The 25,441-nt window shown below is 42.5% G+C and overlaps 1 protein-coding gene across 2 annotated transcripts in view; it reads right to left on the bottom strand.

Annotated features, from left to right (window-relative positions):
* The window catches only part of tln2b (talin 2b), a 141,909-nt gene that overhangs the window by 43,253 nt on the left and 73,215 nt on the right, over window positions 1-25,441 (bottom strand). For both annotated transcript variants that reach the window (XM_036954987.1, XM_036954991.1), the window contains exons 5-20: window positions 25,277-25,406; window positions 23,242-23,400; window positions 22,661-22,803; window positions 10,444-10,571; window positions 10,093-10,156; window positions 9,863-9,967; window positions 8,374-8,529; window positions 7,103-7,204; window positions 6,953-7,029; window positions 3,976-4,162; window positions 3,739-3,852; window positions 3,216-3,324; window positions 2,283-2,491; window positions 1,893-1,991; window positions 1,545-1,712; window positions 965-1,259 (exon numbers count right to left, since the gene is read on the bottom strand). In XM_036954987.1, coding sequence (XP_036810882.1) covers window positions 965-1,259; window positions 1,545-1,712; window positions 1,893-1,991; window positions 2,283-2,491; window positions 3,216-3,324; window positions 3,739-3,852; window positions 3,976-4,162; window positions 6,953-7,029; window positions 7,103-7,204; window positions 8,374-8,529; window positions 9,863-9,967; window positions 10,093-10,156; window positions 10,444-10,571; window positions 22,661-22,803; window positions 23,242-23,400; window positions 25,277-25,406 — 2,245 coding nt within the window. The remainder of the gene's footprint in view (window positions 1-964; window positions 1,260-1,544; window positions 1,713-1,892; window positions 1,992-2,282; window positions 2,492-3,215; window positions 3,325-3,738; window positions 3,853-3,975; window positions 4,163-6,952; window positions 7,030-7,102; window positions 7,205-8,373; window positions 8,530-9,862; window positions 9,968-10,092; window positions 10,157-10,443; window positions 10,572-22,660; window positions 22,804-23,241; window positions 23,401-25,276; window positions 25,407-25,441) is intronic.

Below are 25,441 nucleotides of genomic sequence, written 5' to 3'. Positions count from 1 at the left end.
CACCTTCTGGTATCGTACTGATAGTACCACAGCAGTTTACTTTTGTCTTCCTCACTGGTTCTAAAAAATACATCTGTCTTTATGTGTATTCTGTGAGGAAATAGAAGAATAAAAGCACCATAAAACCTCTATAGTGCTGTACAGAAGATACCGTATTTCCCCCAGTCAGCCTATAAAAACTGTTATTGCTAAACACCCACCTCCAGCTAGAAATGACTTGAGAGAAGACTATCAAAGGCACTACATCGAGGGTACTTTACAGACTACAGCCTTAGAGACACATTTTTCCCCTATCAGTGAAATGGGACTTTTAAAGACATATTTCATAATAAATTATACTTGGCTGATCTACTGCAGTTTTATTTTACAATGTTTTACGAAAGTCAGAGTGTTAAGCCCTTTTTAAAGTCATATGTTTCCAGTTACATTTCAAAGCCGCACTGAATGTGATTGAGAGCAGATTTTAAGCTCTGTAGTGGTTTTCGATGATATGCTTTCTACGACCCCTTGAGGATTGGCATGGGTTGGGAATTCTTCAGACTCATGGGCATCCCATAACAAACATTTCAGGCTTTGAAAATGTTTCGACAGCAGGGTATTGAAGGTCGGTTAATATAAACCATAAACTGACAACATCTTAGGTCCCACTCAGTCAAAATACATAGGAACAACCCCAGTGAAAGTCTCAAGAAAATCAAAAGACAAGAAACAGGCTGGATAGTCCTGTCTACTTGAATGATAATTATTACATCTTGCGTCCTTTGATAATAGCTACGCTAAAGGTTTGAGACTCAAACTGCTGAATGCCAGAACTAGCCAGGAATGTGAAAATACTTGCAAGATGAATCAAGAGTGAAAGGTTCTCTCCCCATCTCCCAAAAAGTTCTGAACCACTCCCCTCCCCTTCCACTTTAGCTGTCTCTCCCCTCCCAACTTCATCCGCCTCTCCTCTCCCAGAGCTCACCTGCGTCTCCCATGGAGGTGAAGATGCTCTCGGTGACGGTCATGATGGTGTCTGTGGCCTGGTCGTAACGTCCGATGGGCTCACCACAGCTGGCATAGTGGCGTACGTGCTGCAGCAGGTCACTGAGTGCCTGGCTCACAGTGTTGGCCGCGGCACCTACCTGCTTCAGGTGCTCACTGTCGTCTGTTGCAGACAGGCAGGCCTTGACGCAGCTCTCCACCGAGCGGTCCACCAGCTTCCCTGCCTCAACCAGCTGCTCCTGGCACACCGGAGAACTGATGGTGGGGCTCACCACCTGGACGAACAGTCTACAATCAGTCTCGACTGGCCACTCAAAATTAAACAACACATTCAGAGGTGCTAGTGGACTCATTTTGGTGTGTACAAGAATGATAATTTTATTGTTGACAAAACTAACTTAGCATACGCTACTCTGTACTAGGAATTTAGAGATAGGACAAACAAACAGCCATTTAATTTCAGTAAGCCAGCTCTTATTTCATCTCAGTTCTTGCCCTGAGCTGTCCTTCATGTCTACAGGAGACAGGGACAGGGGTGTGGCAGTCAGTCAGGGCAGTACCTTGGTGCAGGCCACCAGCTGTGAGGTGGAAAGGGCACACCGAGTAGCAGCTGCAATCACTCGGTTCTGCAACACTGTGTCCTCTGCCACCTGGGCCACATTCTTGGCCTTGAGGACCATCATTGCAGCTGCGTTGGCCACCGCTTTGGCCAGGCTCATTAGAATGTCCTGAAACACATTCATCAATGTCACTCTACTGACTCACAGCAGAGCTGAGCAGACTTTTTGCTGTCCATTCAATTACAATAGCTAAAGAAATCAAAGCCGTTACATAAGTGTGTGTGAAGCTTTAAACGGGGACTGGGGGCAGCAGTTACTATAGAAATAGCGAGGAAAGTCCAGTCCAACCTGGAACCTCTCGTCGGTCTCGCCCTCCCCCATATGATGCAGCAGGTCTCCACTGGCCTGGCCTATACTTCCTGCTGCAGTCAGCACCGTCTGTCTGGGCTGCATGGGAGGGGGTGACATCGCCACATTCACAACACTGACCCCACCGCGGCACCACAGCACAATCACAGCACTCCGCTGCTCTCAGATACAGTTCACATCACCAGCTCCCAGTGATTATTTCTACAGAACACATCATTATTGTTTTCGAAAACATACTAAAAAGAAACACACTGGTGTATTTGTTAAAAGGGAGTCTACATGCAGTACGTCTCAATCTCTGTGTAATCATTGTAATATGGAGAATAGAGCAGATGTGATTGATAGAACAGTGCTGTTTTGTGTCTGTACCTCTCCAGCTGCAGGCTCCACAGACCTGAGCAGGTCAGAGACGGCCCCTGTCAGAGTCCTGGCAGCTTCCATCAGGTTCTGCCCGCTGCCCACCTGGTCCTCCACCAGCGCTGCCAGCAGCTTCACCCCCCTAGACATCTCTGTCAGGTTGGAGGAGATGGTGGTGATGGCACAGCCAACCGCTGTGTAGTCTGTATCTGTAGGGTCACCTAGGGAAAAGAGACAGTCCTCGTTAACCCTTTGTTATACCTTCTGCTCTGCCACTCTCTCAGCCCAAACCACAAGCAGCAACCTGAGTGGTGCCATAATAACACACACATCAGTGTCACCATCATAATGAAAACACATTGGATGTGGTCTTGTGGAGACAAACGCACACACACACACAGAGAAAGCAAGAGAGAGAGAGAGAGAGAGAGAGAGTGATAGTCATTTGTGATAGTCATTTGTGGAGAGGTAAAAGTTTCTATTGGATGATAACAGGGAGCCTCAGTGCCATTCAACAGATGGCTGGGATAGATTAAAACCTATTGAAAGGCTGGCAGGGAGCAGTGTGGAGCAGCATGGCACAGCTCCAGACAAGAGGCAGGGAGAGGAGTGGACAGCATGGAGAGGCTGTCAGCTAGTTAAGCTTCAGGACAACACGCTCACTATTTATTCATCAATGGAAATATTTATTAGGGCAAATGGGAAATGCTCCATTATCTAAAGGGAACTCAGACCCCTCCTCCCTAGTCGTTCCAGATCGACTTGGAAAATGTGTGTTTTGATTCTATCCCTGTGGGTTTTGCCCTTGAAGATGTTATTTTTAAGAGGGCATTTTCGACCTAAGTCTAGAGGCCTTTCATAAACAAGGATTCTTGTGCAAATATAACAGAAAACTACATGAGTACATGGTTCCAAATATCAGTAAGGAAACTCTTGGGCACTCACCTGCAGTAAGATTGACCACAGATGCTGTTCCGGCAGTTATGGCATCTACTTGAGAGTGGATTTCATGTTTGGACTCATCCACTTTGTTTTGAACCCAAACTCTGGACGCCTTTCAGGAGAGGGAGAAGGACGGCTATTGGCTATATTTTTTTAAATCAGGACAAGGGCTTCTTCACAACCAGTTTCCAGCTTTAAAGTACATCTTTCATATTTACAGTCAATTTCCACCACCTAATTACACGTGAAACATGGGAGTTCAAAAAGACGAACAAACTCAGCCCTTCTCTACAGTACGCTTAGCCAAGCACATCTAGAGGAAAAATGCCAAACTTTAAAATAATACATTCAATGGGATACAAAAATATATTTTCCAAAAACACAAAAAAAGAGTGAATTAATCTTCACTGACCAGGCTGCGTGGACTAAAAGGTTCAACGTGTGGGAGAAGTTGAGCAGTATTGAATGGTGTAATTTTGTGGCTGTGGTGTGTGGATTAGTCCAGTGAATGGAAGAGGGAACTCACCATGTCCTGTCCAAGAGGAGGCAGGTTATCTACCTGCCCCAGATCAGCCTGGGCCTGCTGCACTGCCTGCATACTGGTGTTAATGGTCCCCATCAGGGCCTGCTGGGCCAAGCTCTGACAACACACACACATTTTAAACAGACAAAGATCGTAGTTAGTGATGGTGTAAGCAAGGTTCTCTGCACATCACTGCTCCTACTGTGTGACATTGGTATGGGTGCCAGCGGGCATGCTCACCAGCGGGGGCATGTGTCCTCTGTGCATCTGCCCTGTGGTGATCTGCTGCTGGGCAGAGGGCATGGTGCCCATGTTGAAGGTGTTGTCAGGGCCACCGATGGACCCGGAGCGGATGATACCTGGCAGTGCCACCGAGCCATGCTCCACACGACCCACCCTGTTAAACTGCTGCTGCAAGATGGTCGACCTGAGAAGAGAGAGAGAGAGAGAGAGAACGATGGAGAGAGAGAGAGGGAGATGGATGTTAGGACCTTTACAGGGCATCTTCTGATAAGGAAACATAATACTCAGTATTTTCTCCATAACAATAGGATAGTAGTAACAGAGCCATAACAGTGAGTTAGTACAGATAGACTGAAACACACGAAAAGAGCTGTTCCACTGCCCCTGTAAACAGATTGTCGCATTCACTATTGGTTAATTACTGCTTATTTTGAGAGGCAGCAATTATGCTCCTTGCTAAGAAACAAAACATGAGTCCATTGGCCCCTAAACAGCAGGGAGTGATATGATGCCCAATGTCTATCCCAGCAGGATCCGCTATGAGACACAATCGGTGTCTGGGCTCGGCGTGACAGGACAACAGTCTATCTGTGTTATAAACTCAGAAAAAAAAGAAATGTCCCTTTTTCAGGATCCTGTCTTTGAAAGATAATTCGTAAAAATCAAATAACTTCACAGATCTTCATTGTAAAGGGTTTAAACACTGTTTTCCATGCTTGTTCAATGAACCATAAACAATTAATGAACATGCACCTGTGGAATGGTCGTTAAGACACTAACAACTTACAGAAGATTGGCAATTAATTAAGGTGACAGTTATGAAAACTAAGGACACTAAAGAGGCCTTTCTACTGACTGTGAAAAACACCAAAAGAAAGATGCCCAGATGCCCGAACATCACACCTACGGGACAGGTACAGGATGGCAACAACAACTGCCCGAGTTACACAATCCCTCCATCAGTGCTCAGACTGTCCGCAATAGGCTGAGAGAGGCTGGACTGAGGGCTTGTAGGCCTGTTGTAAGGCAGGTCCTCACCAGACATCCCCGGCAACAGCGTTGCCTATGGGCACAAACCCACCGTCGCTGGACCAGACAGGACCTGCAAAACGTACTCTTCTCTGACGAGTCGCGGTTATGTCTCACCAGGGGTGATGGTCGGATTCGCATTAATCGTCGGGAATGAGCGTTACACCGAGGCCAGTACTCTGGAGCGGGATCGATTTGGAGGTGGAGGGTACGTCATGGTCTGGGGCGGTGTGTCACAGCATCATCGGATTGAGCTTGTTGTCATTGCAGGCAATCTCAACACTGTGCGTTACAGGGAAGACATCCTCCTCCCTCATGTGGTACCCTTCCTGCAGGCTCCTCCTGACATGACCCTCCAGCATTACAATGCCACCAGCCATACTGCTCATTCTGTGCGTGATTTCCTGCAAGACAGGAATGTCAGTGTTCTGCCATGGCCAGCGAAGAGCCCGGATCTCAATCCCATTGATCACGTCTGGGACCTGTTGGATCAGAGGGAGAGGGCTAGGGCCATTCCCCCCAGAAATGTCCGGGAACTTGCAGGTGCCTTGGTGGAAGAGTGGGGTAACATCTCACAGCAAGAATTGGCAAATCTGGTGCAGTCCATGAGGAGGAGATGCACTGCAGTACTTAATGCAGCTGCTGGCCACACCAGATACTTACTTACTTCTGATCTTGACCCCCCCCCCCCCCCCCCCCCTTTGTTCAGTGACACATTATTCAATTTCTGTTAGTCACATGTCTTTGGAACTTGTTCAGTTTATGTCTCAGTTGTTGAATCTTGTTATGTTCATACAAATATTTACACATGTTAAGTTTGCTAAAAAATAAACGCAGTTGAAAGTGAGAGGACGTTTCTTTTTTTTGCTGAGTTTATATACTGTAGGAGTCAAGCTGCAATGCCAAGCAAGGATAAAAACTAGGCTAGCTGTGATCATCGGAGATGAGAAGAAATAAATAAAAAATGGCTTCCATGAACATGACAAATTAAAAGGATACTTCGGGATTTTGGCAATGAGGCCCTTTACTTACTCAGTGTCAGATAAATTGTGGATACCATTTTTATGTCTCTGCTTGCAGTTAGAAGGAAGTTGATAACTAGCGCTTGCACGATTGCTAATTAGTCTTAACATAATGACTGACTAGAAGATGTCCATAGACTTCCAGTCATTGCACTAACACTAGTTAGCATTGGTTTACGAAACTACCTCTAACTACCTTCATACCCCAACCCGAGCCACCTCTGGTATCTTGGTCCTCCCACCCCTAGCTCAACCCAGTCCAAGCTCTTCTCTGTCCTGGCAGCCCAATGGTGGAACCAGCATCCCTCTGAAGCTAGGACAGCAGAGTCCCTGCCCATCTTTTGAAAACATCTGAAACTCTACCTCTTCAAAGAGTATCTTAAATAATCCCAATGCACCCCCCCCCCTCAACACAGACATAAAAACACAGACATAAAAATGGTACCCATGAGTTCATCTGACTCTGGAGAAGTAGATAAAACTCACAAAGTATCCCTTTAATTCTTGTCTTCCCGATGACTTTGTTTTTGTTTGCAGAATGCTAACATATCCGTCTTGCCCTGGGGTATTTTTCTTATGGAGGTTAGAAAAAATAAACATAAAAGCTAATATTCCTTAAGGAGAGAGGGACAACAGAGGGCATTCTGTTATCATGTTTCAGAGAACACATGATCTCACAGGTACTGTATGTTATTGGAAAATTCAGGATGCAGAGTCTAGCTCATGTCGTGTTATTTTTCTCAGGGGTGTAATGCCGGGCAGGCAGAAATGTGATCACAGTATATGCACAATTAAATCAAGGTTTACATTGCCATGAGGAATAACTTGTCTGTAGTCCCTGAATATGGATGGTCAGCATTCTCTATGTAAATAGGCCAGCATCCTATGTATTGTATAATATGTGCAGAAAGAGGGATCCTTACTTCTTTGGAGAGACAGATTCCTCCAGCATGGTGGACTCTTCATCTCCTTCCAAACCAAAACGATCCTTACTCTGCTTCTGTGGAAGGGGATACCAAATAGTGTCAAAAGAAAATACTTGTGGGAAGTGTTTCTGGTTTAACTTGACTTGCCTTTTTGAGAATGATGTCGATGTATCCTGCAATCAGCTGAGAGATCTGTTCCCCCTCTGTGGTCTGAACAGAGTAGTAACTTTCCTGGTACTCCCCAAAATCCTGCAGGGTACAACAAGTTTGTCAGGAGAGACAATGAAGTTACAGTACAGGCCCACTAGAATAGATTACTCTCGTGGCAATATCGTCATCACATAAATCCCCATCTGTCATTATCTAGGCTCATAGTATTCATATCAAGGAAATTGAGAAGTGTATGTGTTGTCGTATGGGGAGTACAGCATGTACTCCCCAGCTCTTTGCCATGCTGTGCTCTAAGTTCACAAAGTTCCTTTCCTTCTACACAAGCACAGGAAGATGTTGTAGTGTTTAGAAATAATCTTTGATTGGACTAACAGTATGGTGGCAACACCTTCCCCATTCCTTCTACTGATGAACAGACATACTTTGACTCCATTCCACTACAATCCTGAAGTCTTCAAAGAGCTGATAAAATATGAGACATACTCATTTTAATATCTAACTCCACATACTTCAAAGGCTTCCTAAGCAAGACAAATCAATGTTGGCAAATGCACCTCAGAGTATGTTTCAAAATTGTACTCCCTATTAATCTTGAACGCAATCTGGTTTAAAAAAACGAGATGAAGAAATACAATTTAAAAAACAGCAGTGTTGACAACAACCAAAACACTACATTGAAAAAGGACTCAAATGAATAAAACATCCAAGTGCTTCACATTCTTCTAGTAAAATCACTTGTTTACACAGTCTAATATATATATACACTAACATAACTGTTTATTGAAAACAAGAACATTGTGGATTGGGGGTAGTATCAACAACACATACTATTTTGCAATTACACTACACCTGTCAGCAACGGGTGTGGCTGAAATAGCCGAATCCACTAATTTGGAGGGGTGTCCACATACTTTTGTATACATAGTGTATTTCTGTTGCTATAATGAGACGTAGGGACAGAAGAGGTCAATTAAGGGCTCAGACACACCACTAGCGTTTGCTGGCCGAGAGTACTTAGCACCTCTGAACATAAATTGCAAACCGAGTGCGCACCAATTTTCCATGGAGAATCACGTGAAAAATGTCGGCAGTCAGACCTCTACAGCAGGTGGTCCCTAAAACACAGTGCGCTGATCGTTCGCCAGAAGAATGCTAAATCCACATTCGGTGCGATCTGTGCAAGCCTTAAGGGTATAGAATGTGTTCCTGTGAATGTTGGATTGGAGTGGACTGAGACCAGTTCATACCAAGGTGAAGCTCTTCGGAGAAGCAGCCCATCTCTTCACCGTGGTTAGGGGCCATTCCTGAACCACGTCTTTAGTCTTCTCTTCCACCCGCATCACCGACTCTTTGGTTATCCCCAGTAACCGTGGGACCAGCTTATTCTTGCTTTTCATCTTTTCCTAACAGACAAGACATAAGATAATATTTTCACAGGTGTTAAACGCCTACACAGATGAAAAACTGGGTGCATCTCTGAGAAATTAAAACAGCAGCAGTGCACAGCTGCCTGCCATAGATAGCACACATGCACTGTTCTGTTTGTCTGTCCTGAGTCAGGAGCCCCAGTGGAGGAGGAGGAGGGCGGATGGGGTTTGACCCTGCAGAGTTCAGGCTTGTTTAACCGGGCCTCCCTGCTGTTCTGCTGATCAGGCCATCCCCAGTCCCTCCATCCCCAGGCTAGGCCTCTGTTGCTAGGGGAGCCTCAGCCTGGCTGTCAGTGTGTCAGGATTGAGCTTCCAGCAGCAGACTGACTCTGACTGGCTCTAGTGCCATCCTCTTCTCTGCCCACACAAAATCCATTGCGCCTCACTTCAGATCATGAGCCTACTCTTGGCTCCACTCCAGCAAAGCTGAACACTACACAAAATGAACGGTTAGGAGGAAACTACCTTTTCACTTTTCCAGGCTATTGTTTTTATTTCATGGTCAAAAAGTAGAGCTCCAATAACAGAACAAGGTAACAGCTTTAGAGCAGCTTGTACAGACTCAATGATTTTCATACAAGGGCAGATAATCTTGATTATCATGGTAGCTATGTATAGAGAACTATTCCAGTTGTTCATTGTCTTAGCTTATTCAAGTAGTTGTTCACAGTGTAGTCAACTCAGGAAGTCAGATTTTGGAATCTGAAGTGGTTTGCCAAGTTAGAGAGAGTATCTTAAATCAGTGAGCTTGTATTTCATACAAGGTAAGTTGGTGAGGTTTTTTAAACATCTGCTGGTCTGGGACTCACAGTACCACAGGTTGAACTAATGTCATAGAGCTTTTATTGGCTGTAGTCTCATCACCACCAGATAGGTTGAATTCCTTCTATATCTTTTATTAAAAGTTCCTTGATTTCTTGTATGTTTGGAGAAAAAAAATCCCTTACATTTGAATTGTTTGACATTTTACTGCATTGTTAGCAGCTAGCAACGTAAGCATTTCGCTGCACCCGCTATAACACCTGCTAAACTGTGAAAGTAAACCAATAAACTTTGATCATATCTAAGAGCCTTACAGTTAGGGAATGCTTGTTCTGGGAGCACTGAGCTGGTTTATGAGTGACACATATCAAATGGAAGGTTGCAATAAACTCCCAAAATGTGCTTCTATGTTTTTGGCTGTGATTTTCCTCTCTCTCACACACTCACACAAACCTAATCTTAACCTTGTAGTAAGCTGTATTTACACAGTAAATCATAACATTTTACTGTCTGTTGGAAAACACAAGCCTCTCTCCTTATATCTTACCTTCACCAGGAAGAAGGAGACCCCATATGTCGGAAGGGACCTCGCTAGTTTCACATAATTTACTTTGGACTCAATCTCTGTCATTTCTCCACAGGTTTTGTGATCCTGACGATCAGAGGGAAATAGATACAGCAACATGAACCTTTCAGAGTTGAAAACAGTAGAATATTTGGGAATTGCACTGCTTTTAATCCATATGTCCACAACCTATTGCATAATACTGAACATACCACAAATATTTTCTTCTCTGAACCTCTCTGCTTGATGTACTCTTTGGGTAGAAACTCCTTAAGGCTATGGAGATAAATCACATTTTACAAGTTTACACTCATCATGTACAGACATTCCCTTTCCAAAACATGTTTTCACACAAGGTCATTCTTGCCTCAGTACCTACATTCACAAGAGTTATCATTCTCGTATGCCGTTAAGTACTGCACTCAAATAGGTATGACAAAAATAAGGATTTCTCCTAAACTACGATGCTAGTATTGTGTCTAAATAAGATTGAAATGTATAGAATGGTAGTGTTGGATACAATAGTGTTATTGTTGATAATGCCATCTGATAAAAGGGCTTACTCTAGGAATCCAGTCTTGTGTTTGTGTTCGACGTGGAGGCCAAATTGGATCTGGGCCTGAATTCCAGCGAACTCACAGGCTTTATCAAATGAAACAGGGTGGGAGCCATTCAGTATGTCATCTCTGGCCTAGAGGAGAGGAAGAGAGACAGAAGAGAGAAAGTTAGACTTTATACTGAGTTCAAACTAGAGAGTAATGCTGCAGTTTCTGGTTTAAAAGTTGCTTCAGAGAAGAATGCCTGCTAAGTGAATACATGTAACCCAAGAGCAGGGACATCACACAAACACTTTGCTGAGATTAATGGACTCAGGGGAACCAAACAAGATTAGTTTGTATAGCAATCCAAGACATTGGCTAACATATCAAATCTAACAGCCTCAATCATTCATCATCACAGTCAATGGTGACGTATAGTATTGTCACAAATACATCAATATATATTGCAATTTCTCAGAATATTGCATCAACATTGCAAACTGATCCACGATGTTCCATTAATAAACTGTTAAAGAGCAACTTGAGTAATTTTTTATTAGTACAATATGCACGAAGTGTATGTAAAACAATAAACAGGATGTAAAAAAGGTCTACATTAAGACTACCCAGGCCTCAAGAATGCCTGATAGCAGCCATGTACTGTAGCAACCTGGCCCGTTTGGCCACAACAATACTTATATTTTCAATACACTTCAATCAAATCAAATCAAATCAAATTTTATTTGTCACAAACACATGGTTAGCAGATGTTAATGCGAGTGTAGCGAAATGCTTGTGCTTCTAGTTCCGACAATGCAGTAATAACCAACAAGTAATCTAACTAACAATTCCAAAACTACTGTCTTGTACACAGTGTGAGGGGATAAAGAATATGTACATAAGGATATATGAATGAGTGATGGTACAGAGCAGCATAGGCAGATACAGTAGATGGTATCGAGTACAGTATATACATATGAGATGAGTATGTAAACAAAGTGGCATAGTTAAAGTGGCTAGTGATACATGTATTACATAAGGATACAGTCGATGATATAGAGTACAGTATATACGTATGCATATGATATGAATAATGTAGGGTAAGTCACATTATATAAGGTAGCATTGTTTAAAGTGGCTAGTGATATATTTACATCATTTTCCATCAATTCCCATTATTAAAGTGGCTGGAGTTGAGTCAGTGTCAGTGTGTTGGCAGCAGCCACTCAATGTTAGTGAGATCTACTTGGAATGTACCATGTCACCAATCATCTCAGACATCTGTTATATTTCAATGTCTCATCCATCCATTAAAGCATTACCTGAAAATTTGGCCTACACTTTCTAAAACCATTCAGGTAATTGCGGGTGACACTGATTTTGTGTGGAGAGGAACCCAGCACATCTTTAAAATTAGCTGACATACAGTACCTTGTGATTCCTCAAGGGGCCTGTATATATTCCCTCTCTCCCTCCCTTCCAAGATTAATGGCTTCTAATGCTGAGATGCCTGACTGACAGTGAGAAAGCCTCCCTCTGTGCTTTTAGCCTCAGACGGCACAGACTCAGCCCAGCTCATGTTAATGTCTCATTACATCAACTGCAAGCTAAACAGCACTATCTAGTCTGAGATTTAGACAATCTTAAACAAACACCTCTTTAGAGTGGTGCTGATCAGTATGAGTGGGGCCATCTGCCCTCCAGTACACAGCCATTCAAGGACAACTAGTTGTAAGCCCCTTTAGAAGAAGCAGGGTTGTACTGTACTGGAGGAGGAGCTTCATAACAGCCCAGATGTCCTAACTCAGCCTGGAGCTATAACACTGATGTCAATCAGCCCACTATACTGTAACCTAAAAAGTTCAACCATTAGCCTGGGCAGAATACTACAGCCAAAAACAAATGCTGACAAATGTAAAATTGTTTAAAGAATACCACTGTAAATCACCTGACTAACCAGCCAATCAATCAATAGGTATACCAAGATAACGAGAATAGTTGTTTCACAGCAAAACACACACACACACTGTTGCCATTGGGCCCAATAGTGCATTTCCTGTAGTAGTGGAGTAGAGATGTGTGTCAGGAGAGGAGTGTCTGGGTATTAAGGCTGGGGCTGTATCTGGCAGAGACCCCCGCTGCGTGGAGGGGTGGGAGGATGAGCTCATGGAAGCTACATATCATTAATAAACATTGGAGCTCATCACTAGGAGGCTCTCCCTAAGGAATGCCAGGGATGATAACATAATCTACACACTCACTATATTAACCTACTAACTCAGATTCCTATGGTAATGGCTGCATGGTGAATGAGGACTGTTGACATGAAGCATGTGTAGTACAGTCATGTGCCGGAGACGGGGCTGAGGAGAGCACTGCACTGCATAGAGTGGATGTGTGGCCTGGGGTGTGTTCCAGCCTAAGAATGCTGCTACTCTTCTCACTCTGTCACCATGTGTGTGAGACTCTGCGTGCCTGAGTGGAGGGAAAAAAAGACAGGGGGAAAGCTGGAAGTGGAGAAAAGGGAGGAATAGATAGAGGGTATAATTGTGTTTTTGTGAGAAAGGATATGGGCTTGTTTGTAAAGGAAGGGAGTGAATGATGGAGCACTGCAATGTGTGCCAGAGTCAGCGGGTGTGGGTGTGTGTGTGATTTTGTCAGGATTTTTATGGGATTAAGGGGGCGTGAGGCAAAAACCGAGAATGAGAGAAGGGAGTCGGGCCAGAGGAAGAGATAAAAGGGTGAAAGGGAGGATAGGGAGAAAGAGAGACTTAACTATAGATGTATTTATGGACTATAGCTCAGAGGCAGCTTGGATTACAAGGAGGAAGTTAACTATTGATGTACAGTATAGTATTTATGTACAATGCCTTGAAAAAATATTCAGACCTGGATTTCGTCACATTTTATTGTAATACAAAAAGGGATTCAAATGGATTTAATTGTCATATTTTGTCAACAATACTATGTAATGTCAGTGGAAGAAAGTTTTTTTACTGAACAAAAATATAAACGCAACATTTTCAAAGATTTTACTGAGTTACAGTTCATATAAGGAAATCAGTCAATTTAAATTAATTCATTAGGCCCTAATCTATGGATTTCACATGACTGGGAATAGAGATATGCATCTGTTGGTCACAAAATAAAATAGGGGCGTGGATCCGAAAACCAGTCAGTATCTGGTGTGACCACTATATGCCTCATGCAGTGCGACACATCTTCATCCCATAGAGTTGATCAGGCTATTGACTGTGCCCTGTGGAACATTGTCCCACTCTTCAAATGGCTGTGCGAAGTTGCTGGATATTGGCTGGAACTGGAATGCGCTGTCATACACGTCAATCCAGAGCATCCCAAAAATGCTCAATGAATGACATGTCTGGTGAGTATGCAGGCCATGGAAGAATGGCCTGCATTTGCCACTGAAGTCGGTTACGATGCTGAACTGCAGTCAGGTCTCAAGACCCTAGTGAGGACGATGAGCACGCAGATGAGCTTCCCAGAGACGTTTTTTGACAGTTTGTGCATAAATTCTTTGGTTGTGCAAACTCACAGTTTCATCAGCTGTCTAAGTGGCTGGTCTCAGATGAACCCGCAGGTGAAGAAACCAGATGTGGAGGTCCTGGGCTGGAGTATTTACACGCGGTCTGCAGTTATGAGACCGGTTTGGACGTACTGTCAAATTCTCTAAAACGACATTGTAGGCGGTTTATGTTAGAGAAATTAACATTAAATTATCCGGCAACAGCTCTGTTGGATATTCCTTCAGTCAGCATGGCAATTGCATGCTCCCTAAAAACTTGAGACATCTGTGGCATTATGTTGTGTGACAAAACTGCACATTTTAGAGTGACCTTTTATTGTCCCCAGCACAAAGTGCACCTGTGTAATGATCATGCTGTTTAATCAGCTTCTTTATATGCCACCCTGTTAGGTAGATGGATTATTTTGGCAAAGGAGAAATGCTCACTAACAGGGATGTAAACAAATTTGTGAACAACTTTTGAGAGAAATAAGCTTTTTGTGCATATGGAACATTTTGGGGATCTTATAGTTTAGCTCATGAATCATGGGAACAACGCTTGACATGTTGCGTTTATATTTATGTTCAGTGAAGATAAATAAAAAATGCAGAACTAAAATAGTCATTGTATAAGTATTCAGCCCCTTTGTTATTCAAATTAGGAGTCAAATTTGGCTTCACAAATCACATTATAAGGTGACATGGACTCACTCGGTGTGAAATAATAGGGCTTGACATGGATTCCCTGGTGCAAGAAGGGCAGTTAAAAGAGTTCATTGAAGTGTGCAATTATTTTAATTGGTTAAGTTGTAATATACTGATGTCATTTACTTATGACTGTCTTGTAGTTTTTATATTTTTTTGTTATTGTTGTATTCGTGTTTTTTTTGGTCCTCTGAGCAAACTATAAATGAGACACTGGTCTCAATTAGCTTCCCCTGGATGAAAAAAAAGTTCATTGGTGATTTTAAAACAGCTACAAAGTTCAATGTCTGTGATGGTAGAAAACTGAGGATAGATCAACATCATTGTAGTGACTCACAATTATGACCTACATTTCAGAGTGAAAAGAAGAACACACATATATAGAGAAATTAATATTCTAAAACATGCATCCTGTATGCAACAAGGCACTCAAGTAATACTGCAAAAAAACAGCAAAGGAATAAACTTGTTGGCCTAATTGCAAAGCCTTACTGGCTTTGTTTGGTGCAAATCCAACACAACACATCACTGAGTAACAGCCTTGTTTTCAAGCATGGTGGTGGCTGCGTCATGGTATGGGTATGCTTGACATCGGCAAATACTGGGGAGTTTTTCAGGATAAAAAGATACGGGATGTAGCTAAGCACAGTCAAAATCCTAGATTAAAGCCTGCTTCAGTCTGGTTTACACCAGAGACTGGGAGAGGAATTCCCCTTTAGCGGGACAATAACCTGCAGGGTAAGGACAAAATCTACACTGGAGTTGCTTACCAAGAAGACAGTGACTGTTCCTGAGTGGGCAAGTTACAGTTGACTTAAATCTGCTTCAAAATCTATGGTAAATCTTGAAAATGGTTGTCTAGCCATGATCCCCAACATCTTGACAGAAATTAAATTATTTTTAAAGAATAATGGCCAAATATTGCAAAATCCAGGTGTGCAAATCTCTTATAGACTCACAGCTGTAATCGATGCAGAAGGGGTTTCATCTATTGACTCAGGGAGCTGAAAACTTATGCAACAACTATATTTTAGGTATTTACAGTGCCTTGCGAAAGTATTCGGCCCCCTTGAACTTTGCGACCTTTTGCCACATTTCAGGCTTCAAACATAAAGATATAAAACTGTATTTGTTTGTGAAGAATCAACAACAAGTGGGACACAATCATGAAGTGGAACAACATTTATTGGATATTTCACATTTTTTTAACAAATCAAAAACTGAAAAATTGGGCGTGCAAAATTATTCAGCCCCTTTACTTTCAGTGCAGCAAACTCTCTCCAGAAGTTCAGTGAGGATCTCTGAATGATCCAATGTTGACCTAAATGACTAATGATGATAAATACAATCCACCTGTGTCTAATCAAGTTTCCGTATAAATGCACCTGCACTGTGATAGTCTCAGAGGTCCGTTAAAAGCGCAGAGAGCATCATGAAGAACAAGGAACACACCAGGCAGGTCCGAGATAATGTTGTGAAGACGTTTAAAGCCGGATTTGGATACAAAAAGATTTCCCAAGCTTTAAACATCCCAAGGAGCACTGTGCAAGCGATAATATTGAAATGGAAGGAGTATCAGACCACTGCAAATCTACCAAGACCTGGCCGTCCCTCTAAACTTTCAGCTCATACAAGGAGAAGACTGATCAGAGATGCAGCCAAGAGGCCCATGATCACTCTGGATGAACTGCAGAGATCTACAGCTGAGGTGGGAGACTCTGTCCATAGGACAACAATCAGTCGTATATTGCACAAATCTGGCCTTTATGGAAGAGTGGCAAGAAGAAAGCCATTTCTTAAAGATATCCATAAAAAGTGTTGTTTAAAGTTTGCCACAAGCCACCTGGGAGACACACCAAACATGTGGAAGAAGGTGCTCTGGTCAGATGAAACCAAAATTGAACTTTTTGGCAACAATGCAAAACGTTATGTTTGGCGTAAAAGCAACACAGCTGAACACACCATCTCTACTGTCAAACATGGTGGTGGCAGCATCATGGTTTGGGCCTGATTTTCTTCAGCAGGGACAGGGAAGATGGTTAAAATTGATGGGAAGATGGATGGAGCCAAATACAGGACCATTCTGGAAGAAAACCTGATGGAGTCTGCAAAAGACCTGAGACTGGGACGGAGATTTGTCTTCCAACAAGACAATGATCCAAAACATAAAGCAAAATCTGCATTGGAATGGTTCAATAATAAACATATCCAGGTGTTAGAATGGCCAAGTCAAAGTCCAGACCTGAATCCAATCGAGAATCTGTGGAAAGAACTGAAAACTGCTGTTCACAAATGCTCTCCATCCAACCTCACTGAGCTCGAGCTGTTTTGCAAGGAGGAATGGGAAAAAAATTCCTTTGTTAATTGTTAAAAAAGTTTGAAATATCCAATAAATGTCGTTCCACTTCATGATTGTGTCCCACTTGTTGTTGATTCTTCACAAAAAAATACAGTTTTATATCTTTATGTTTGAAGCCTGAAATGTGGCAAAAGGTCGCAAAGTTCAAGGGGGCCGAATACTTTCGCAAGGCACTGTATTTTCAACTAATATTTAAAAAAAAATTATACTACTCTTCCACATAGTATATTGTGTGGATTGTAAACAAAAAAGTGACAATTAAATACATTTTAATCAGACTTTGTTAACCAAAATGTGATAAAATTCAAGGGGTGTGAATACTTCTGCAAGGTATATACTGTGTCTGAGTGTGTGCTTGTTGGGTGTGCATGTACGCTACCGTTAAGAAGTTGTGTCACTTAGAAATGTCCTTGTTTTTGAAAAAAGTCCATTAAAACCTCTTGGTACTCTGGGGGGCGTTATTTCATTTTTGGATAAAAAACGTTCCCATTTTAAACGGGATATTTTGTCACGACAAGATGCTCGTCTATGCATATAATTGACAGCTTTGGATAGAAAACACTCTAACATTTCCAAAACTGCAAAGATATTGTCTGTGAGTGCAACAGAACTGATGTTACAGGCGAAACCCAGATAAAAATCCAATCAGGAAGTGCCCCATATTTTGAAAGCGCTGCATGCCAATGACTCCTTATATGGCTGTGAATGGGCTACGAATGAGCTTATGCTTTCTACGTATTCCCCAAGGTGTCTACAGCATTGTGACGTCTTTTTACGCATTTATGTTGAAGAATAGCCGTAAGGGACCACATTGAGCAAGTGGTCACATGATGACTCCCGCAGAAAATCTTGCGTAAAGTACAGCGGTAGCCATTATTCCAATCGCTTCTAATGAGAAACCAATTGTCCCGGTGGATATATTATCGAATAGTTATGTGAAAAACACCTTGAGGATTGATTCTAAACAACGTTTGTCATGTTTCTGTCGATATTATGGAGCTAATTTGGAAAAGAGTTTGGCGTTGTAGTGACCGCATTTTCCGGTCGATTTCTCAGCCAAACGTGAAGAACAAACAGAGCTATTTCGCCTACAAAAATAATATTTTTGGAAAAAAGGAACATTTGCTATCTAACTGGGAGTCTCCTGAGTGAAAACATCCGAAGTTCTTCAAAGGTAAACGATTTCATTTGATTGCTTTTCTGATTTGTGACAAGGTTGCCTGCTGCTAGCAAGGCATAATGCTATGCTAGGCTATGATAAACTTACACAAATGCTTGTCTAGTGTTGGCTGTAAAGCATATTTTGAAAATCTGAGATGACAGTGTGATTAACAAAAGGCTAAGCTGTGTCTCAATATATTTCATTTGTGATTTTCATGAATAGGAAGATTTTCTAGGAAGATTTATGTCCGTTGCGTTATACTAATTAGTGTCAGGCGATGATTATGCTCCCGGATCCGGGTTTGAGAGTCACAAGAAGTTTTAAAATAACATCAAATTAATCTGAAATACAGTGTAGACATTATTAATGTTGTAAATGCCTATTGTAGCTGGAAACAGCTGATTTTGTTTGGAATATCTACATAGGCGTACAGAGGCCCATTTTCAGCAACCATCACTCCTGTGTTCCAATGGCACGATGTGTTAGCTAATCCAAGGCTGACTGATCATTAGAAAACCCTTTTGCAATTATGTTAGCACAGCTGAAAACTGTTGTTCTGAATAAAGAAGCAATAAAACTGGCCTTCTTTAGACTAGTATCTGGAGCATCAGCATTTGTGGGTTCGTTTACAGGCTCAAAATGGCCAGAAACAAAAAACTTTTTTCTGAAACTCGTCAGTCTATTCTTGTTCTGAGAAATGAAGGCTATTCCATGAGAGAAATTGCCAAGAAACTGAAGATCTCGTACAACGCTGTGTACTACTTCCTTCACAGAACAGCACAAGGTACAAATCAAATCAAATCAAATTTATTTGTCACATACACATGGTTAGCAGATGTTAATGCGAGTGTAGCGAAATGCTTGTGCTTCTAGTTCCGACAATGCAGTAATAACAAGTAATCTAACTAACAATTCCAAAATTACTGTCTTGTACACAGTGTAAGGGGATAAAGAATATGTACATAAGGATATATGAATGAGTGATGGTACAGAGCAGCATAGGCAAGATACAGTAGATGGTATCGAGTACAGTATATACATGTGAGATGAGTATGTAAACAGAGTGGCATAGTTAAAGTGGCTAGTAATACATGTATTACATAAGGATACAGTCGATGATATAGAGTACAGTATATACGTATGCATATGAGATGAATAATGTAGGGTAAGTAACATTATATAAGATAGCATTGTTTAAAGTGGCTAGTGATATATTTACATCATTTCCCATCAATTCCCATTATTAAAGTGGCTGGAGTTGAGTCAGTGTCAGTGTGTTGGCAGCAGCCACTCAGTGTTAGTGGTGGCTGTTTAACAGTCTGATGGCCTTGAGATAGAAGCTGTTTTTCAGTCTCTCGGTCCCAGCTTTGATGCACCTGTACTGACCTCGCCTTCTGGATGATAGCGGGGTGAACAGGCAGTGGCTCGGGTGGTTGATGTCCTTGATGATCTTTATGGCCTTCCTGTGACATCGGGTGGTGTAGGTGTCCTGGAGGGCAGGTAGTTTGCCCCCGGTGATGCGTTGTGCAGACCTCACTACCCTCTGGAGAGCCTTACGGTTGAGGGCGGAGCAGTTGCCGTACCAGGCGGTGATACAGCCCGCCAGGATGCTCTCGATTGTGCATCTGTAGAAGTTTGTGAGTGCTTTTGGTGACAAGCCGAATTTCTTCAGCCTCCTGAGGTTGAAGAGGCGCTGCTGCGCCTTCTTCACAATGCTGTCTGTGTGAGTGGACCAATTCAGTTTGTCTGTGATGTGTATGCCGAGGAACTTAAAACTTGCTACCCTCTCCACTACTGTTCCATCGATGTGGATAGGGGGGTGTTCCCTCTGCTGTTTCCTGAAGTCCACAATCATCTCCTTAGTTTTGTTGACGTTGAGTGTGAGGTTATTTTCCTGACACCACACTCCGAGGGCCCTCACCTCCTCCCTGTAGGCCGTCTCGTCGTTGTTGGTAATCAAGCCTACCACTGTTGTGTCGTCCGCAAACTTGATGAGTGAGTTGGAGGCGTGCGTGGCCACGCAGTCGTGGGTGAACAGGGAGTACAGGAGAGGGCTCAGAACGCACCCTTGTGGGGCCCCAGTGTTGAGGATCAGCGGGGAGGAGATGTTGTTGCCTACCCTCACCACCTGGGGGCGGCCCGTCAGGAAGTCCAGTACCCAGTTGCACAGGGTGGGGTCGAGACCCAGGGTCTCGAGCTTGATGACGAGCTTGGAGGGTACTATGGTGTTGAATGCCGAGCTGTAGTCAATGAACAGCATTCTCACATAGGTATTCCTCTTGTCCAGATGGGTTAGGGCAGTGTGCAGTGTGGTTGAGATTGCATCGTCTGTGGACCTATTTGGGCGGTAAGCAAATTGGAGTGGGTCTAGGGTGTCAGGTAGGGTGGAGGTGATATGGTCCTTGACTAGTCTCTCAAAGCACTTCATGATGACGGAAGTGAGTGCTACGGGGCGGTAGTCGTTTAGCTCAGTTACCTTAGCTTTCTTGGGAACAGGAACAATGGTGGCCCTCTTGAAGCATGTGGGAACAGCAGACTGGTATAGGGATTGATTGAATATGTCCGTAAACACACCGGCCAGCTGGTCTGTGCATGCTCTGAGGGCGCGGCTGGGGATGCCGTCTGGGCCTGCAGCCTTGCGAGGGTTAACACGTTTAAATGTCTTACTCACCTCGGCTGCAGTGAAGGAGAGACCGCATGTTTTCGTTGCAGGCCGTGTCAGTGGACCTGTATTGTCCTCAAAGCGGGCAAAAAAGTGATTTAGTCTGCCTGGGAGCAGGACATCCTGGTCCGTGACTGGGCTAGATTTCTTTCTGTAGTCCGTGATTGACTGTAGACCCTGCCACATGCCTCTTGTGTCTGAGCCGTTGAATTGAGATTCTACTTTGTCTCTGTACTGACGCTTAGCTTGTTTGATAGCCTTGCGGAGGGAATAGCTGCACTGTTTGTATTCGGTCATGTTAACAGACACCTTGCCCTGATTAAAAGCAGTGGTTCGCACTTTCAGTTTCACGCGAATGCTGCCATCAATCCACGGTTTCTGGTTAGGGAATGTTTTAATCGTTGCTATGGGAACGACATCTTCAACGCACGTTCTAATGAACTCGCACACCGAATCAGCGTAAATCAAATCACAATGTATTTGTCACATGTAGACCTCACTATGAAATGCTTATTTGCAAGCCTTTAACCAACAATGTAGAGTTTTTAAAAAAGTAAGACACATTTGCTAACTAAAAATATGAACACAATAAAATAACAATAATGAGGCTATATACAAGGGGTACCGGTGCAGAGTCAAATATGCAGGGGTACGGGTTAGTAATATGCACATTTAGGTAGGCGTAAAGTGACTATGCATCGGTTGTGGTCGGTGACATTTAAGATGAGGGAGGATGATAAAAATAAATAAAAAAGATGAGCATGGCCTTATTCTATTACAGCATACTGGATGTCTTTCATTCATATTCCATTCACCCAGCTCAACGTAACATCGATAGGTTAGGCTACTATATGATACAAACATTTTCCCTATACCCATCATTAGGATGCTACAATCTAGCATGATCCCTTTTATCGTTGTACAATTCCATCTAGCATCTACATGCTCTCATTCACTCACTCTGTTAGCTTGTGGAGTTCAGTGCACAACACATCAGCTGTCTGTGACCAGGCAAAAAAAATCTTTCCCAAGCCAAACATTCATATCATAACCTCTAACTGCTACACACAGCCTACATTGATGTCACCATTTTAACATTGTAGTTCTAGTAGCTATGTTGAATAACGCGCTAGTAAACCTGCTACAATCATGCAGTACAGAGTACAGCAGTTTAGCAGTTACACCGGCGGGTGCGGGTGGCAATAAATTAATAAAACCAAAAACTTACCTTGACTTGGAAGGGTTTCAGTGTTGGATAGCCATAGCCAACTAGAATATAATCACTCTCTGTTTGAGTAGGCTAAACTAGCTAGCTGCATTTTCTAGCTAAGTAAGTAAAAGTGAAATTAAAATATACAACACAATATAGCTCGCGCTCTCTGTTGTCATAATTACTTTGTAAGTCTATGGAAAGGGTGAGAACAACAAGCCTCTTAGGTTGTGTATTGAAGTCAATGTACCCAGAGGACGGAAACAAGCGGTCCTCCAGCTACACCATGGTGCTACCCTAGAGAGTGCTGTTGAGGCTACTGTAGACCGTCGTCATTGCAAAACAGTGTGTTTTAATTAATTATTTGGTGACGTGAATATATTTAGTATAGTTGTATCTATTTTAAGATAGATAGTATGTATGCGTGTGTGGTTAGAGTCCAGTGAGTGTACATCAAGACCTGTGCAAGAGTCAGTGCAAAAAATAAGAATAAAGTTAGTGGGTCAATGCAAATAGTCAGTGTAGCCATTTAATTAACTGTTAAGTAGAGGAGAAATGAATTGAAGAGCAGTTTACTACATGTTGGACAGGAATGAGCACAGTGAGAGTGGTCTGACCTGTACATAGAGGAGGTTGAGCTGGACAGGGTCTCGTGAGTCCACATTCTGATCTGAGTAGAAGAACTTGCGTCTGAGCAGCAGCATCTCGCTCTCCTCCACCCCTTGCTCTCTGAACGTCCGGCTGTGGTCCAGCCAGTTCACTGCCAACAGAGAAAAATACACAGTAGCATAGACTTCTACAACTGGGATTGGACATGACAGTGAAATAAAACAGTCATAAAGACATATAGCCAAAATGATTTTTTTTGTTGTTGTCTAAAACCATGAGGGCAGTAATTTGCATAACCGTCTGCTGAGAATAACGATAGATTTTGTGACGGTTTGAGGATGATTTATACAATCATGTTTTCCAAATGTTATCTTACCCCCAAAGGACAGAAATTACCATCTTAATTTCATTAAACATTGATAGAGTACTTTGACTGCGTTGAGGTATAAAACGTGTTCAACTGAGATGATACTGGACTTACCAATGTGAGAAATTGGACTTAATGATAGAGGGGTAGAGGATGACTGGAAGCATGTAATACTGGACTACAAACACATTGTGTTCTTTTGGAAGTGCTTTTCAAACTCACGGTCATCGTCTGTGTGAAGCTTGGCTTTGAGCCTCTCCATCTTCCTCTCGTCTCGGAGCAGAGTCCGGTCCTTCTTCAGGGTGCCAGTCCCATGACCATCCTCCTTCTTCTCCTCCACCGCCTCCTGGATCAGGGAGTACTCCTCGTAGTTGGTGATTCCTGAAGAGGAGCAGCAGCCGGGAAACTCTCAGAGAGGGAGCAGTTTAGAGCACAGAGCCAGCACTTTGAGCTGTGCCATATCAGAAGTACCAGTGGGGGAAACGGGAGAGCAGCCAGAAAACTAAAGTGGGAACTCAGAAGAGGAGAAGCCAAGCAGAAAGCCCTCTATAAACAAACACCAGCCAATGAAGAGATCTGCCAAACATCTCTCTTCTCTTCACCCAATTGAGTTTGGGCACAGGCAGCCCAGCGTAATTGAAATACAGTACATGGCTAAGGGAACACCTACATGACAATAGAGGACAGCACAGTCTTTGGCTTCACAATTACCACTCATAATTTCAACATGGTGTAAAAAAGCATTTTTTCCCCTATCAAAAATATCCATATAAAACTTAGACTATACCAGTACCATAGCTAAATATCATGTTCTAAAAGCTAGGGAATCTGCATCCATAATGTATGGCGGAGCCAGTAACTGTGAGCTATAAATAGGATCAGGGCCCGTATCCACAAAAGGTCTCAGAGTAGGAGTGTTGATCTAGGATCTGTTTAGCCTTTTAGATCTTAATGAACAAGATTATATGGACAGGTCCTAGATCAGAGTGACGCACACAAAATGTATGGTCACATTTGTGTTTATGTATTGTTTCTCTGTATTGGAAAATAATGCTTTTAGTGAAATGTCAGTCCTCCAAGTTTTTGCCATTGCAATGCATTTATACTAATGTTGGCCACTTCGCACTGGGACTGTATGCGGTCCTGCACCTGTGTGTTCTCAAAATTGAGAAAACCTTTGAAAGAGAAGTCATGTTCTCCTGTTTCATAATTTATCCCATGTTACAGGTCAGTAAAGTGCAAAAATACAAAAATATATTGTGGTATTCAGTGTAACTTGCCTGTTGAAGTGAATGCCATGGGTTTGAACAACATAGTAATTGTGTAACTTCGTACTAGACAGAAAACGCATGTCGAGTATAAAATTAAATGATGGCTGTGCATTCCTTTGATCCAGAAAAAAACAAATGGTTAACACCTGAACGTTTTTATTTTGAAAAAGACACTCCTGACAATTTAATGTTGTAACTGTGCTGTTTAAGAACTTGTACTATACTGTACTTGTACTGTTAATGTCAGAAAAGCTGCTAGCTTAGAGCTAGCTCCGGTTAGCTATTAGCTAGTTCGAGATCGCTTTTGACAGCTCCGGTCAGTTGGTTGCTAGCGTCGGTTAGCACTATGCTAGCATGTTCAGTCATTTTTCAATAATTAGCATGAATGTCATTTGCAATAGCCTTGTCTTTCTGTTAGCCCTTCTGACACTGGGTGACTGTATTTTGAGAATGGGTATAAAGTCACTTCTAATGAGTTATACCAGTCTTTAAAAAGGCTTTCATGCTTTAGTCTCCTATAGGGCTATAGTGGACAACAGTCAACTACAGAATTATAACCTACTGTAAACAGGTGAATAAAAGTTAAGAGTAAATGTGTTTGGGGGATAAATGTAAAGAATTTTAGGATGTGAATTGCATTGGAATTTAATATTCTTGATGTATTTTTTTATATGTTTACGAAATAATATGTCAAGGATTAGGAGACAAATGAAATACACATTTAAAAAAAATCCAATAAAACATTGAAATACACTGAAAAGACAGAAAAAGATAATTTGCGCTTGAAAGAATGTTGAATAAAATAATTGAGAGAACCTTTGAAAGAGAAGCCACATTCTCCTGTTTCATAATTTATCCTGTGTTACAGGAACTATCATCTGCAGCACCAGTCCCAAAACTGAGACCTTTAACATCAGCACTCCTACTCTGAGAGGCTAGTGGATGGTTTGACTTGTGTAGATTCCAGTTAGAGAGAGGTTACCCACCTATTCTACTGCATATGGTTACAAGCAGCTCTCCCACAGTTTTAGAGTCATCCACCATGATAGTTTTAACTGCCCCATCCAGCATCTTGATCTTCTGGGGCCTCTGTTTCTTTTTGTACTCCAAGACATCCTTAGAAACAAGGAAAGAGGGGAATGATATGCAGT

Source organism: Oncorhynchus mykiss, chromosome 2 (assembly GCF_013265735.2).
Source record: "Oncorhynchus mykiss isolate Arlee chromosome 2, USDA_OmykA_1.1, whole genome shotgun sequence".
NCBI classification, from domain to species: Eukaryota; Metazoa; Chordata; class Actinopteri; order Salmoniformes; family Salmonidae; genus Oncorhynchus; species Oncorhynchus mykiss.
This window is presented reverse-complemented; position numbering and strand designations above follow the sequence as displayed.